We start from the raw sequence: 17344 nt of genomic DNA on the forward strand, positions 1-17344 counted from the left end.
AAAACCCTGTAGAATACTTTTACTGCATGGGAAATTGTTCTGGAATAACTGCAGCTAAAGATTTATTATAGTCATTAGATTCCACAGCTTTATTAGTCCCTAAAATGCCTCAGTTTTTATTGTCTGATTGCTTCCCCAGATAAGTTGATTATAGAGGTTTTGCCTGTTCTACCAGTACCAGCTTAGAGAGATCTTTTAATTATTATACTGCTACTGGTTTTAATGGTTTTAAATTGTCTAGAAGCCATGACTTGGTTATATACCTTCTGAGTTGTCATTTATAGAAGCCCATAAAACAAGTGGATCACTTGTGCTATCTGTATCTCACCTAATGGGCTTCCGAAACAACAGGACGATGACAGGAGTTTTTCATCATCATCAAATTCTCATTCAAGCACCCACTGAGAGACAGCAGAATTTCAAAAACTAATTTGGGTAATGATATGGGTCTAGTATGAGGAGAGAAGAAAATTACTTGAGCAAATTCTGAATACCAGGTACAAGCATTTGGACTCCTAATATTACTTGTGGTTTTCTGTCCGTAACTGAAACTTTGAAATTTGAACTGCTTATGTCAGAATATTTGAGGGAGGGAGCAAGGGGAGTTACTGAGACAAAAGGTCATTAAATTAATGGGAAAAGTTCTACAGAGCGTAACTGTTAGTATCTGCTTAGCATTGTCTTCTAAGGTGCCCATACACAAGTTGACAGGAACATTATTACTGAATTTGTGTCCTAGCAAGGACAGGAAGGTGTTTAGAAAAGAAAGCCTATGGCCCCTGGAAGTTGCTTCCTTGGATTTTGACATTTTAAGATGGAGAACTGTCAGGAAGAATCATCACTGCCAATGGCTACAAGACTGTGGCACATGGAGAGGTTTCTATTTCAGATTTGCAGAAGTTGGCACTGCCCACATGTCTGATTTTGTCAATGTGGGAGAGAAATAGGGAGGCATAGAGGTTATAATTTTTACTTAAAACTTATCATAGAACCACAGACTGGTTTGGGTTGGAAGGGACCTCAAAGATCATCTAGTTCCAACCCCCTGCCATAGGCAGGGACACCCCCCACTAGACCACATTGCCCAAAGCCCCATCCAATCAGGCCAATGCTGAATCCTTAGACCTTATGAAAATAACTAAAAGCCAGTTGTAGCTGCTTTCTGGTTTGCATGCCAGTAGTAGCAGGCAAGGTAGAGGATGCCACTGGGAATGCCCCCTTGGCATTATAATGATGATGGGGAAAAAAATCCGATGGCAAGAACTAAAATCTGCTTAGGAGGTGGTTTATTAGATAGGAAGCAGAGCCTTTCTATCCTCACATTCTTTCTGTCTATAACCTCAGGGAGATTGTGACATTACCATCTCACCATTTCTGAGGAACTAGAAATTTCATTAAAAGACATGTTTATGTAGAAATACTCATGCTGATAGTATAATATGAACTCTCATGATCACAGAGGAGGCTGATGCCCCTCTTGATTCACTATGAATCCTACAGCATTATTTTCAACACAGGACAGTTTAGCCTATGTGGAAGGCACCCTTCCTTCCAGACCTCCAAGTTAAGACTACCCAAGATACAAGCTGTCCCTGTCAATGCTCAGGATGGGTCCCAGGTGCCGCCTCCACTACAGCAGATAAGCCTGCCCTCCTGCTCCGCCTGTTTTCCTCTGCTCTGAACATAAGAAAGGGAGCAGAGGGTTTAGGAAAGGGAAATAGTTAATACAAGGAGCAGAAAATGGAGGAAAAGGAGAAAAGGGCAGCAAGAATCTGTGGAAAACTGCCTGAGCTAATCCCAGTTGAGATTTCTTCCTGGCCACGGTTGTACATCAACTAACAAGCTCACTGTTTGTGATGTCCTTCTCCCTGACATGTGTATTGTGTCAGATTAACGTACAGAATTATAGAATATCTGTTCCCAAAGTTTTACAAGGCACACGAATGACATATGATTTGTGTAAAGTGTGTGAAAGTTCATACTGGGTTTTAGAGATAACCACTAATTTTCTGGGATGTTTTTAATAGCAGTGTGGTATTATTTTGCTCTTATTTTGCTCAGGAACAAAGCTGAACATGTATCCTTTGATCCAGAGACTCAGAGTATGTCAGCAAGTACAGAAGCATTTATGCTATGTGTTGTGCTAAAGATACCCTATCCTTTAAATCTTTTCAGAAAACAGCTACTTGAAGTCTTTACAGTGCAGACATTATCAGTTACCCAGTTAAGAGTAACTTTACTATTTCTTAAAACAACAAGTACACGCTGTATCTTTAGGATTTAAAAAATGTCTTAATATTTTTGTCCCGTTCTAGCTGATAAAATGTTAACTCTTTTGAGACATCAGGCTTGTTGTCGTTTTACCCCGGCTGAGAGCCAAGATCCACAGAGCTGCCTGCTCCTTAAAGGAAAAGAGCAGGGGAAGAGGGAAGGGGGCATGATAGGCGAGGGAAGGGAAAAGGAAGGGGTAAATAACACCAAAACAAAGAAACTAAGAGGCCCGTGGGTTGGGATAAAGATAGTTTACTAAGATAACAGAAAGATACAATGTAACAATGCTAACAGGACTTTAGAGCAAAAATATATGAAGCTGTTGATACACAATGCAGTTTCTCACCAAACCACAGGACTCAGGCCGTGCCACCCAGAGCCGTCCAGGAACCCGACCGTCCCCCAAGAACTGCGCGTCCCCGAGTGGCCCCTGTTCTTCCTCCTGTCAGCCCCCCAATATCCTGGGCAGGACATAACTGGCGTGGAATACTCTCTTTGGTCAGTTAGGTCACCTGTCCTGGCTTCGCCCCTCCTTTCTCATGAAGAGCTGAGAAAGTCCTTGACTGTCTGACAGCAACTAGAAACATCAGGGTGTTGTCAGCACGGCTTTCATTTTAACTCTCAAACACAGCATTCCATCCGCTGCTACAAATGAAGTTAACTCCATCCTGACCAAAACCAGGACAAGGCTCATGTGTAATCAGTCACTAAAGTTTGCTTCATTAGGAGGATGAGGTATCCCTTTACCTGGCTGATCATTCTGTATTTGAGATTATAATGTGGAACAAAGACCTGACTTTGTTTTCTTTTTTCCCCTCTAGTGGAGATTAGAGAGGATGCATTTACTCCAGTGCAGAAGTATCTTTACTAGTTATTTCTGGTATAATACTTTACTAGCTTATATACTGCTTTGGAGTAACAGTCAGATGTAATCACTTGTTTGCCATGTACTAGTCATCACTCTCTTTTTTTCATAAGCTTTTTCCCTTATTACTTCATGGAATTGCTTTGGATGTCCTTACCACAATAACTTAATTGGCTTACTTGGCATTTACACCAGTTTGAAGCTTTGTGTTCTGCTCAGTTACATAAGACCATACAGACATTTGATCCTTTGAGGATCAACTTTACAAATTCTAGAAAAGTTTTGTTCCTTGGTTGTTATTTCTTTAGGCAACACTTTGGATCAAAAGTTGAAATGTCGTGAGAAATTGTATTTGCGTTATAATTCTGTGAATAAAATCAACACAGAAGTTGCAAATTTTTTTTACCTGATGCTCTTTAAACAGCTGTTTAAGGGAAGAGAATAGATCTGCTTCAGATGAAGATGTGCAGAATTCAATTCTGTTAATCTTAATAGCCTTTTGGTTTTGTTTTTACAGGAAAAGCTAGTAATAGCTTTCTAACACAAGGCACTGTTTTTCATCACTTGTGGCTTTTCTGAAAGTACACCTCTGAGGTGGAATTTTGCACTGGGAAAACCCATTTTGGAAATGCCTTTCCAAAAATTGATTTTGGAAGGTTTCAAGGAAAACATTCAGGAGCTTCACAAGGTGTACTTTGCACCAGTTTTTTATTGTTCCCTGTGCTTAAATTAAAAAAAAAAAACACCCAAAAAATCCAACCCAGAAAGAAAAAGCTTTTATTGGAAATGTAGTGCTTTTTTTTTTTTTTTGGTTCAGCAAAAGTATGTAGTATTGACAGTTAAAAATATTAGTTCACACATATGTGTGCTGGCTAGTAGTCATCAGTGGCCTGCCCACAAAATTTCATTATCCACCCCCTGCTCAGGCCATGTTTGCTGCTGTATCTCCCCTTGTCTCAAAAATACATATTCTGATCTAGATCTTTAGACCTGAGCAGGGTTTCTCCTCATGCTGTGCCTTCACAGTTCTGAAACTTGCTGTGAGATCAAGTCCGGAAAGAAAGGAATGAAGAGTTTCCCAAGTCTTTCAGCAATCACACTGCTGGCTTCCAAGCAGTTGTCATCTCAAGGTGATGACAGTGAGCGAGGAGGACAGTGTGGGACTTGGTTCCAGGCTCTTGCATGTGGCTGCATGTGCCAGTGTGGTGTCCAAGCTGCACAGTATACAGTAGACATCTGTATGGTCAGTGGAGCCTTCAGCTAACCCCCTAGTTTACTTCATGCTGAACTCATCTGTTAGGCTCCGTTGACTGTAATTACTAGATTTCTAAAGACTGTATCCAGGTTTAGGTGTCTACATAGAGAAATCTAAGTTTAGTGGCCTTAATTTTGAGCTGTCACTGCACTGGTGATGATCTCAAGTGATGACCTAATTAAGTTTTACCTGGAAAGCAAAGAGCTACGCCATTCAGTACTGCTGCTGAGCCAAGTAGTTGTATCACTTTGTGCTCAGGCTCTGATAATTTGCATGTAATTGACACAGTACTGCATCACACTTCAAACTGGTGAAGTGTTTACTTGTGTGCTGTTAGCACCATTTGCTATGGGGCGTGTGTAATTATGTGACAGATTAGAGGTTTGGCACTTGTGTTCATCTTTCCTTGGGGTCACTTTTCTGGCTGCTTATAGCCCTAATCATTTTCAGAAGTATGCAGCAGGAATGGAGAGTAGCAGTAGAGTAGATGGGCAGTAACAGGGATGTGGGATAGTGGATTTTAGGGGAAAAGACCCTTGAAGAAGAACATGAGCAACAAGTGTGCAGAAGATCAGTATCTACAAAGAAGCTGGGGATAAATAGGAAGATCTGGGCTAAGGAACAGATTGTGAATGAGTCTATAAATGGAAAGTAAGAAATGTAGTAGGGCATCAAGGTTGAGAAGGGGAGAGGTTGGAGAAGAGATGTGATATAGTCTAGGTGATCCTGCTGTGGCAGGGGGGTTGGACTAGATGATCTTTTGAGGTCCCTTCCAACTCCTAACGGTCTCTGATTCTGTGAAAGGAAGTGAACAGAAGATTAATGGTTGAGTACAAACTGCAGAACATAAAAGCATGGTTATTAGACAAATCAGATAATCTGCAACCCATCCATTTATCTTTGAATTTCAATATTCTGTTGCTGGTGTAGGGCTAGGAGAAATCTCAGACACAGTGATGACTGGCACAGTAAGCTTCTGGAAGAATTTCTTTAATTAACAAATGGAAGTTCCCTGTGTAATTAGAGTCTTGGCACCAAAGCACATTGAGATATAACAGTATATTGCAGAAATTGTAGGTAATAACACTAGATGGGAGCCTGAAGCTTACTTTGTCTATTATGTTGACCAAAGGCCTTATCAACTGTGTGCATCTTTCCTGGCAGAGTCTTACACAACTTATCCTTACAAGTTTCCAGTAATTGAAATTCAACAACTATCCTCAGCAATCTGTTCTACTGCACTTGCTCAGAGATACTAGTTCCAGATGTTCAAACCAAGTTTTCTGCTGTACCAATTTTAAGCCTTTCATGCCTTGTCCTGACTATGGTGGTACAGGAAATAAATTCTTCCTTTCATCTCTGTAGCTACTTTTTGCAGAGTGGTAAGTACCCCTTTTCCAGGGGCAAACTCTGTACTACTACCTTTCCCCCCTTTGTTCTTGCTTCTTCAGATGTACGTTACCCCCTCCACACACACTGACAAAGACAAAATATTTTAAACCGTCCTTCAGAAGTAAGTGATTCAATCACCTTTCATCATTTGGTTACCTTTCCTTATTTTTCACATGATGCTCTTGTGATCTGAAGATTATCTAGCAGTGCTTTCATTATATTTCAAAAGGTATTTCTCTGTCCTTTGTAGAAAAAGGACTTTTTGTCCTCCTTTTTACTGCTTTTGGTGATGATGAGATGCCTTTCAACATAAAAACGTAAAATATACCTGTTATTTTAATACACATATGCCAATGTAGGTATGTAAAATAGCTATTTCACCATCTTTCATTGGATGATATTGCACACAGTTAAGTTTACTGCACATTCAATACATCACCACTTCCAAAATGGTTTTCTTTCTTCTTCTTTTCTTTGTCTTTTGTATCTTAATGCAGAAGGGAGATAGGAAATTGCTTGTCATCGCTGGCCATTGTTTATTCTCCAACAAAAGAACTAGCATGGAGTTTCATATGAGACTTCCTCCTAGCCTGCTGCTTTGGCAATGGAAACTGTTTTCTCTGAGGGACCTTTCAGCAATCCTAGATAGACAGCCCATCCTTACTATCCATGGCCATTACTGAAAATTCTCAGTGTTATTCTTGCAAGACCATAGTATGATATATAAAAGAATTATTGCCATTTTAATGCTCAACCAGATTTGGACTACAAATCACCCTAGCAGTTGTGTGATCATGCATTACTTCAGCTACATGGTGAAATCTGTAAGTCGTTGAAGAAAAATGACATGTTGGGTATTTTCCTCTGAAAATAGAGAAGTTAACTTCTTTGTAGCGTTAAATTTAATATATTGGGTCACATCTGCTAAAGGATTATTACACTAGGAGGAGGCACTGGATAATTTATTAAAATAACCCTGCAGGGAGATAGCAGGCTATCTGGTTAATATAGAGGAATGCTTGATGGTTACACTGAAAGCTCCCTGGTGAATCCTTTAACATAGGGCTAGAATGGGAGATGAAAATGATTGCTTGTTATATAATGTTTACTGTGTTATATTGGTGCCTAGCAGCTGAATAATATTTATGTTAACAGCTCCTTTCCAGCTTTTCATATTGATCTCCTGCTGGTCTAGAGCTGATATATAATTGTACTGAAGATGGGAAGATAATAATTTTTTGTAATGGGGGGTGGCAAAAAGGTTCTTTCAACACATCACCAAAGTCAGACATGAGGGGAAAGATGTCATATCTTTGTGCCACAGACTGGTAGGATTTTCATTCCCTTTTTCTTCTGAGCCATCTCTGTCTCAGCTCCTTGTAAACTCAAAGGAATTGTGTGGGTGGGAAAGCTTCTTTCCTTTTCCTTGAAGGACCTTTGCAGTTGCCATGATTAGCAAGTTTGAGAAGGACAAAAAGAATCTGTCTTTCCATGAATACTGAAAGTTAGAAAGCTGACAAATAGCTTTCCTCTCCTACTGGACACACAGGTCCTGTTCAGTCTTAGGTAAAGATTTTTCTTCATGCCATAAGAACTGAGAATTGACTATTTAGTTGCAATTTTTGTATGTACAGCCTCCAACTTAGGGAACAGGAACAAACCAAGTGTTTGGTGCTGATGTCCAGCTGGAAGCTGGAGGTAGCCAAAAGTACCTCAGTTTTCCTGCTAACAAAATTGACAATTTCAGGTAACAGCTGGGAGCTCGATCCTACTTGCTTATATTGGCTCTTAGGATGAAGCTTCTGGGTTCATCCGTAACTATTGTTGTGTAAGACAGGCCTTGGGAATAGCAATGGTTTCTTGAAAAAATGAGCTATCAAAAAGGGGAAAAAAAAAAACCAAAACCAAACACAAACCCCAACAAACTGTTTGCATGTTAGGGATTGTTTGTTTCAGGCCTAGTGACATTATGTCAAAAACTTCTGACCATACCTCTTTGTCACTGTAGACTCAAGGCCTGGGGTGGAGGTATCCTTGCTGTCATGGTGAGAGCTGGCTTTGTGACTTGCTGATTCAAGGGGTATGAATGACCAGAACAAAGACAGTGCTGTGCTCCTTAATCATTATCATCATCAACTGCATGAAAATGCAGTAAAGGCATCATTTTCCTGTGAAACAGATAGAATAAGTTATAGCAGGACTGGAAGCAGCCACAGATTGAAATGCTGCTTTACTATATTATCTATGGGAATGAACAAAAGACATGAAAACAATCTATGTTGTTCTATTAATATTAAAAAAAAATTAAAAAGCAAGCATCTCTTTGGTCAGTTCAGTTCCATGATACCTGCCTTCCTTAAGACTGTTATTGTGTGCCTGAGTATAGAAGCTTGATTTCAAGTCATAGGGTACAACAAAAACCTGAAGTCTTAGAGGAGCAAACCCAACATATTGAAGTACACTAATTGGTGGTTTATCTTGTAAAAGGAGTGAACTCCTATATATCGGTCAGGTTTTGGGGTATTTTTTTTTCCTTCTGAACATCTTGGTAAGTGATGCCTTAGGAAATTGCATTGTCTTCTGTTATAAGCAGGATCAACAGGGATATAATAATTCTAATACACCACTGCTATAGTACCTTTGCTTTATAGAGCATAATACATTTTTATACGTAAGGTTTCATACAACCTTTGTTAGTAAGTAAATGGAATTTAGGAGGATAGGGCCACGAAGATGATCAAGGGGCGGGAGCACCTCTCCTATGAAAACAGGCTGGGAGAGTTGGGTTCATTCGTCTTGGAGAAGAGAAGGCTCCAGGGAGACCAAATTGCGATGTACCAATATTTGAAGGCGTCCTATAAGGAAGTGGGAGAGGGACTGTTCACCAGGGAGTGTAGTGATTAGACAAGGGGCAATGGCTTTAACCTGAAAGAGGGTAGGTTTAGGTTAGATGTTAGGATGAAGATCTTCCCGGTGAGGCACTGGAACAGGTTGCCCAGGGACACTGTGGAAGCCCCGTCCCTGGAGGCATTTAGGCTCAGTCTGGATGGGGCTTTGGGCAACCTGATGTAGTGGAGGGTGTCCCTGCCCATGGGGTTTGAACTAGATGAGCTTTGAGGTCCCTTCCAACCCAAAGCATTCTATGATTCTATGACAGCTACAAGTCTGCTTAAATTCTGTTCCCCGCCTCTGCCTCGCAAAAGCACCAGCATCTATGTTACTGTGCGTGTGAATGAAGCAGAAAAGATTATAAAGGCAATGTAAGAAGTACTCTCTGCATGCAGAGCTGTCTGAGTTCAGTGTTGAACATGACAGTAGAAACCTTACGCAGAAGGAACCAAAGGTAGTAAAGAAGGTTTTTTATCTTGTTCCAGAGCAGCTCAGGCTCAGGAGACGTTCTAAAGTTTGGATGGGGTTAGTGTTGGTTTAGCATTAACTAAGGCATTGGTCTTTCTCTGGAGTTTTACAGAGACAAAGTGATTTGTCTGCCTAAAGCTCTGTGTAGGGTCAGTCTCAGAGAGAAAGTATTGTTTAATGAATCATGAGCACAGCTTCCAGTAGCATGTGGTGGTTCTTGTCATACCTGCATAGTGCACCCGAGGACTTGGAAAGCAGAGTAGAACACAGCTAGTTACAATACCTTGTCATCCAAAATCCTCGCTACAGCAATGCAGCAGTTTTGTGGTGTTAAGCTGTACAGTGTTTGGTTTTACCTTTACACATACTGGTTACATCATTCCCTGTTTAAAGTTCTGCAAAGAAAACAATAGTAATTTTAGTTCTCTTCATGCTATTAATGACTTATTGTCCAGAGAAGGGAAAAAGTAGTAATGTGTAATTTAAGCAAAAATATATGCTACTGATTACAGATACACATAACTAGTAGTTACTTGTATCACCCAATATATATTTCCCATACTTGTGTCAGAAAGTTTGGTTGTTTTTCTAATGAAATGCAAAAGCAAAGTTTAGCTGTAGCAAATGTGGAGAAAAGCAGTTTGTTGTCATATCCTTCAGTGGTGTATCTGCATTTTTTTAACATCTAGTATACTTAATGCAACCAAATATGTTGTTTAAGAGTGAACTGCTGTGAAGTAAATAGCTGCTTAAATTGACACGATTTAGTTCAATTTGCTTCGAATGCAATTTACTTGATACAATGTGCTTCAGCACTGCTGCTGCTCTGCGGTAGCTTGCTAAGCAGTGGGAACTCCATCACATCAAGGTCTTCATCAGACATTTCAGTGTTGAACTTGTTTTCAGCAGGAAGCTGGACCACGTAAAATTTTTAGTTCCTCCTACTATGAGCAACTATGATTTCTGTCAGCTCTTTTGATTGCTTTGGATTGAAGTAGACATATGTAGTCACAGCTTTAAAAATTCCCTGCAAGTCCTGGTAACGGTATCTGTAATACTACTCCATCAATGCGGAGAAATAAGTTGTCTTTGTTCTTCCATGTCAGTTGAACCCTTTGGGAAAAAATCCTGGACTATATGAGATGGAAAATGCTTTATCAAAAACCTTGCTGAAAAGTTATTTTGTTTGACTGAAGGAAGGGGTCCCAAGAAAATTCTATGTTGCTATGATTGCTTTTTTCACACTGGAGTTTGTGTTTGTAATAAGTAGTATTTGTAATTACTTTTCGGTAGATTTTGAAACTGCTTCTTTTAAAAATCCTGCATTTTATCAGCACGTTACTGGTTGCTAGTTAAAGTTTACTCCAAATAATTGCTATGAAATACTGTAGTAAAGAACTGTGGGTTTTTTTAATCTCTTCTAGCTAAGAAAAAGAAGAAGCCAAAGCTTTTAAACAAGTTTGATAAAACCATTAAAGCTGAACTGGATGCTGCAGAAAAACTACGCAAAAAAGTGAGTTTTGAATGTTTCACGCAGGACTGCGGACATTGGACAAAAAGGAATAAAATAAAAATTAACTTAGAAAGAGAGAGAATTACTTTTAGGTTACTTTCTGTGAAATTAACTTTTTTAAATTAAATATTCAGTGTATGTTTGTCCAAGTTTTGTTTCTCCTGGATAGTTTGTCTTACATTTTTTCAAGTCATAAGTGTATGTATGTTCATGTGTGTTTGCTCACCTTTAACGCTGATAATATTTAGCTTAACTGTTGAATACCTATAATAAGAAATAAAAAGATACTGTTTTATATAATATATTGTGATATTCATGTATTTTATAACATATTACATGGAGATTTAATAGTGAAGCAAGATAATGTGACTGTTAGAAATGAGACACCTTAATTCTTCCGGATGCAAGTCTTGTAAAACCTCTGTTACACCTCAGAGACAGTCCTAGCACATGGAGAACAGCTGCAGGTCTTTTTTGTATCCTGGATTTGAGGTGGCTGAGCAATGGTATGCTATTTTCAGTGCAGCAGGATAAAAAACATTTTGGTGATTGTAGATGTAGGATTATTCATGATTTTCAGAAGACTGGCTGTGCTTTATGTTGCCATCCGTGCAGCCCCAGAGTTCCTTTAAGTCTCTGATGGGGCTGAAGGGCTGCTACAAAGAGAGCTCTAACCTCAGGCTGCCACTGCTGCTGCATTTCACTAGGAACCTTGTTTATGTGTTAGAATACAAAAATAAGAAGTGTTTTCATGCTTCTTGTTGTTGGCTGATCAGAGAAAGGTGTAACAGAAACTTTTGATAAGCCTATAGGGTCAGTTGCATAACTCGCTTCGTGCCTGTTTCTCTTGGTGGGTTGCAGACAATCACGCTTGTCTTGCAGGAAGCTGGATAAATTTAGCAACTAATCAGACATATGTAATATTTGAAGAGAACAGGACAGTTCTGTGTAATAATCCACTCCTACTTAGGAGGCTGTAAGAGTTGGAAGTGACAGCAAGATCTGATGCCAAATGTTGCCGTGCTGTGCGTCGCTCCTGTTTAACAGTGCAGCTGGTTCTTCCCAACTTCCATCCTTACATCCTAGGCAGCATCAATCATGAGAATACTGTAGTTACGTTCCAACTTTGTATCTGACAGGGAAGAGACACAGAGCACAGGTGAGGTGTCCTGAGGGACATTGTTATGCAAAACATTGGGAGACAACAGCCGCATAGTATGGATGAGGCTATAGTATTTCCCCTAGAAGAACTGTAGTAATGATACTGTTCATCACGTGAGGTTCTGTTCATCAGAGAGGAAATTTCCACATATGTCTGGAATTTCTTTTCTGTTCTGTAAAATTTAGTTTGGATTTTGTTATTAGCAATAGAATCTTTACGTTTTTAGATAGGCAGCGGGTTTTTTCCATTCATCCAAGGGAACATGAATAAAATAGAACAAAAGGTATTGATTTTAACCATGGAAAGTAGATAATAGTGTTTCATAGCAGCAAATCTCTCTTAAATAAACAGGAAATTCCAACAAAAATATGAGTGAAAGCTGTTGATTCAGTCTGCATTTTTTATTTATAATTGGAGAAACTGATACATTATTACGTCATGTGTCCTTCAGCCTTTTTATTAGATAGAATTGCTGATAAATATCTGTATTTTCCAGGGAAAAGTTGAAGAAGCTCTAAGGGCCTTTGAAGCGTTAGTGAATCAATATCCACAGAGTCCTCGAGCAAGATACGGGAAAGCACAGGTACTAAAACAAAAAAAAAAAAAGCCATAAATGTTAAAAAAAAACAAACCCTTTTTTAACAATAGAGTTCTAAACCCCAGTCAGACTTCATTTATAACTTTATGGGTGTTTCCTAGAGAAAGAAAAGAATTATGTGATCTGTCATATTGTATCTACTTCAGTCCTTCATCCTTCCGCATTTACTTCGGGAGCTTTTGTCTAACTTTAAGGCCAGTGGGAAGTATTGTAAATAACACAAAAATAAGATATATCCTATAGACCTCATGGGACCTGGGAGCTGGACAGTAAGAGATAAATCCCAACTAACGTCCCAGTGCAGAAGCAACAGGCAGAATTTAGCTGTTACATACTGTTTGCTGCACCTGGTAAATCAACACATCAGCTCTGGGCTAAATGCTGCTTTTTGCTTAGTGAGAACAGGGGTGGGGATTTGGAGTTTTTATAGAGAGAGTGTTAAAGAATAAACAACACAAATTCTTAGGCAAGGAGGCTTAATTAGGTTTTTTGTGTGGAGCAAGTTCTGTTTCAAGTGTTGCCCTCAGGAAAAAAAAACCCACCAAATCCCCTCCTCCAAAAAACCCCAAGCATTGAAAAATAAGCTCTGCATTTATAATACTTTTGAGACTTTTGAGCTGTGTTGGGATGTCTCCAAAGATAATAATCCCTGCATTTTCATAAATAGTAGGATAATCCCACTGCACTAGGTGTAATAAAAAAACTCCTTGAACTCCTGTTAATCAAGATGAGCAAAGTGAAACCCTCACTGTAGAAAGGAATTGTGGTGCTATGCAATTAAGGAGGTACATGAATCAGAGTCACAACCAGTTTTCACTTGGTTAGTAATAGGTATGCTACAACCAAAGTCTCAATTATCCAAAAAACTATCACACAAGCACTGGATAAACAGAAGGCCAAGTAATTCAGTGCTCTATGTGACAGGTAGACTGATAGAATATTTGCCTTCTTACAGTAGGAGACCGCTTTGGTTCATATATGGTGATGGTCTTAACTATGTGAACTCACGCTTTTAATGTTTGCCTTTTTTATGAATCTACTCATTACATCTAAGAGAATATGCTTCCTACCCCCTCATTAGCTCACTGCTTTTAGGGAGGAGGGCAGATCACTGGAGCCAGCTGTGAAGTTGGTTCTCATTCAGAATTTCCCCCGGTGTCTCAACTTCTTTTGTCCTTTTACAACAATTTGTAGTCACAACCTACTACTTTGGTAATACTTTAAAGGTCTTACAGACCAAGATCTGAAGTCATGATTAGCATACACTTTCTGGGAAGGTAAAAAGTCAGCTTTAAGTTCTTTTCCATTTTCAGTAGCCTTTGTAGGCTCCTACAAGTCTTTTTACCGAACACTCATATTAACATGACCAATGACAGTTTATTGAAACCAGTATGTGTCAGTTGAAGCTGTTTGAAGGAATGGGAAAATCATAGGCTTCCCTGACAGGTAGCTTATTCTCAGGATTTACATTGTGACACCATATTACTTCTAAATTGGTATTTATACCAAGACAACAAATTCAAATTTGCAATCTCTCATTGCTAACTAAAGGTAAAACTGCTGAGAAGGGTAAGGATAAAGGATGGGAACTCACCACAAGAGTGTGTTTCACCATTTCTTTGAACCTACATTACATGTTATTTTTGTAGATTCAGTTTCTAGTAAGACATGAGGATTCATTTCTTTGGATCTTTTATTAGGTTTAAAAGGCAACTCTTTAAAAAAAATCTGCAAAAGGTTTCATAATTGGAAATGGTTTTCAGAAACTTGTGCAATACCCAATTTGATTTCTGGAGCTACATTTGAGCCAGATAAAAGGATCTTCTACAGAAATTGTTAACACCTTTAAGGCTGAGAGGCAGAATAGATGGATCTTTAACCTCCTTTTATTATTTATAACATCTATACTGGTGAATTTATGCAGATTTTATGCTGACACTCTGACTCTTGCTTATGTATCCTTACTATTCTGAAATCCCCTCAAAAAAACCCCACCCAAATTTCCTAGCAAATGTACATCAGAAAAATAATCAATCTCTTCAAACTGATTTCTGAAGTTATCTCTGAAACCAACTGATCAGCTGTTTGAGTTACCATGTTATTCAGTATTTCCTAGATTCAGCTTTAAAGTAGCCAGAGGAAATATCTAGAGGGAAGAAGTGAAAAAAGATTGCAGATATGAACTACAGATATTTACAGTTGTTTCAATTAATGTGTGTGTTTGATGCAACAATGAATTTAGATAGGCCAATAAGAGCTTTTGTACCTGCAGAGCTTGCAATGCATCTGTACCTTGCCCTGCTGATTGACTTAAGAAACAACATAAGCCAATAAAAATAAAAGTATTTGGGAAGAATGCATTAAACACATGAAATTGTGTGCATCTGTGTAAACAAGACAAAGTAAGGTATTAAAAATTCAGCTTTTGAAGTATAGTCTTTTTTTTTTTCATCTGTAGAACCCAATTACCCAAACGCAGTTCCACAGGTGAAATCAGTAGTAACTTCCATTAACTGCACTGAAGCTGTAATTTCACAGTAGAAATCTAATAGATCCTTTGGTCTGCTCCTAAATTTGATGAACAGGTTTAAGTTCTGAAAGAGTCGTAGGGTAGATCACATCAACGTGTGCAAGTGTCAAGCCAAATCATAATTAGTTTTCTAAGAAAGAGTCTAAATAAATCTGTGCCAGAATGTAGGAAAGGAACGTTTGTTGGTGTGTTTCGATCTCTGAGGATTAGTATGTAAATAGTCCATAGACAACAATTTCCATTTCTTCCATACTATTAAAACAGATTGCTTCATTTATTTTTGAAAACAGAAATTATCACTTCTACAAATTTTAACAAAAAAAATAAAATCTCTTTTAATATAAGTTTTAGGTACAGATTTTCTCATGCTTCCAGTTTGCAGGAAACAAGAATTACCAGTAATTCTAATCTGCCTTACTATAAAGCACAACCAAATAAATTTCAATTGTTTTGCCAAAATTATATAAATGAAAGATAATAAAAAGTTATTTTTAAGACTAATGGATCATTATGTGTTCTAATAATGGTTTTGTGATTCTCTCTAGTCTGAAGATGACTTAGCTGAGAAAATGCGAAGTAATGAGATGCTGCAAAAAGCCATCAACACCTATGATGAGGTGGCTACTCTGCCAAATGTCCCTTCAGACCTGATAAAACTGAGCTTGAAACGAGAAGCAGACAGACAGCAGTTTCTTGGTGAGGTTTGAGAATGGTGCAGAAGTTATGGAAGTTGTGTGAGCAAGACTTGTAAAATATCCATTTGCCAATTCCTTAGAATTTTCACTAGGAGTTGTGTTCCTAATCTCTTAAATGCTTATGAAAAATATTTTGTAATTCTTTAAATTGGGTTTATATAATTGCTTGTTTGATAATTTTGTAATTCTTTAAATTGGGTTTATATAATTGCTTGTTTGATAATAGCACCTATAGACCACTGCACTAGGTTCTATGAGAAACTATGATGAGAAGTGGTCAAAAAATGTTACTGACAGAGAAATAAGAAAATGTTGGGGGGTTTTTGTTGTTGTTGAAGCTGAGGGAAATTATGAAGAAATTAATGGTGTACACCGAGTAAACATACCCAGAATGAAAGTTCAGGAAACATAAAAACAATGGAATTAAACTCAGGGATAACATCTGAAAGATTAGATCTTGAATCTGTGGTATATGAGAAGTGCTGATGAGAACTATGTCAGCTTGGAAGGAGAAGAGGGTTCTGTTCCCAAGGGATTTAAATATCAGATTGTTTTGATCTTGCTGTTCCTCAGCAAGACCTCATCTAGGAAGCCAAGAAAGGTATATAATTTAAGGCATGTAAAGACATTTCATAACAGAAATATAGTGGAATTGTTGCTTAGAAACTTTTTAAATTATTTAAACAATTAAGACTAAGTATATTTTGGTGTGTTAACCTAGTTTGTTGAACACTTTGCTTCTACATAGGAAAGAGCAACCAAAGCTTAATGTTACTGCTACACTGCGAGCATCTCTCCACTAGAGGTTACTATAACACTACATGATGCGCATTTGTGATTTCCCAAAGTATTCTTTGTATGGCTGCCTGCCCAGTGAATATGCTTCTATCCTGACACGGGTGTTTTTTCAACTTCTACTTTTTGATCTTTCGTGAAAAAGAATCACTCAGCTCTGGTTTCTGTTTTCTTAGACATTAGGTAAGGATCTTGCTACAGTTGCTTATATCTGTAGTTGTAATTAACTGTCGTTTCATCAAATTAGGTCGCATGAGAGGTTCCCTGGTTACTCTACAGAGATTGGTTCAGCTTTTTCCCAGTGATACTTCATTCAAGAATGACCTTGGTGTCGGTTACCTCTTGATAGGAGATAACAGCAATGCCAAGAAAGTATATGAAGAGGTGAGCTTCCATTCCAGCCAAGGAAAAAAATATTTGCATTCATTCTAAAGATTGCCTGCTTTTAATGGTTTTAGTTGTTAAACATTTTGCATGTCTGGTTTGAAGGGTTAATGCAGATATTGTTTCCTAGTGTAGTTCTTAATTATCTTCTCATTTTGATTAACATTTCCTGGTGCTGTCATGCTAAATGTTCTTTATCATGGACAGAGAAATGCAGATGTTTTTCATATTCTTAATAATATTCACTTTCTTATACCTTCTGGTAGACAGATTTGGACTATATTGACAGACACATAGATGTAATGCATAGTATAAAAAAATTATCTGTCGGACAAGGAAAGCAGAGGTGAGCCTGCTTCTTTACAGGTACACCAGCTCTAACCATGTGATAGTGTTCAGTTATTCAACATAGTTATTTAACCTTTGTTTTTTCATGATTTTTGTAGGCAGCCTAAATTCTGGTTTTCTTTCATGACGCTTGTAATATATACAGTTCACTGGATTTATATTGCTCTCTTATATATGAT

The 17344-nt window shown here is 38.3% G+C and overlaps 1 protein-coding gene across 1 annotated transcript in view; it reads left to right on the forward strand.

Moving 5' to 3' along the window:
- The window catches only part of ASPH (aspartate beta-hydroxylase), a gene marked incomplete at its 5' end in the record, with an annotated part of 107711 nt that overhangs the window by 61086 nt on the left and 29281 nt on the right, over positions 1 to 17344 (forward strand). The window contains 4 exons of the mRNA XM_084260603.1: positions 10565 to 10653; positions 12312 to 12398; positions 15489 to 15639; positions 16681 to 16817. Coding sequence (XP_084116729.1) covers positions 10565 to 10653; positions 12312 to 12398; positions 15489 to 15639; positions 16681 to 16817 — 464 coding nt within the window. The remainder of the gene's footprint in view (positions 1 to 10564; positions 10654 to 12311; positions 12399 to 15488; positions 15640 to 16680; positions 16818 to 17344) is intronic.

This window comes from Gallinula chloropus (genome assembly GCF_964237585.1).
Source record: "Gallinula chloropus genome assembly, chromosome: 2".
Taxonomy (NCBI): Eukaryota; Metazoa; Chordata; class Aves; order Gruiformes; family Rallidae; genus Gallinula; species Gallinula chloropus.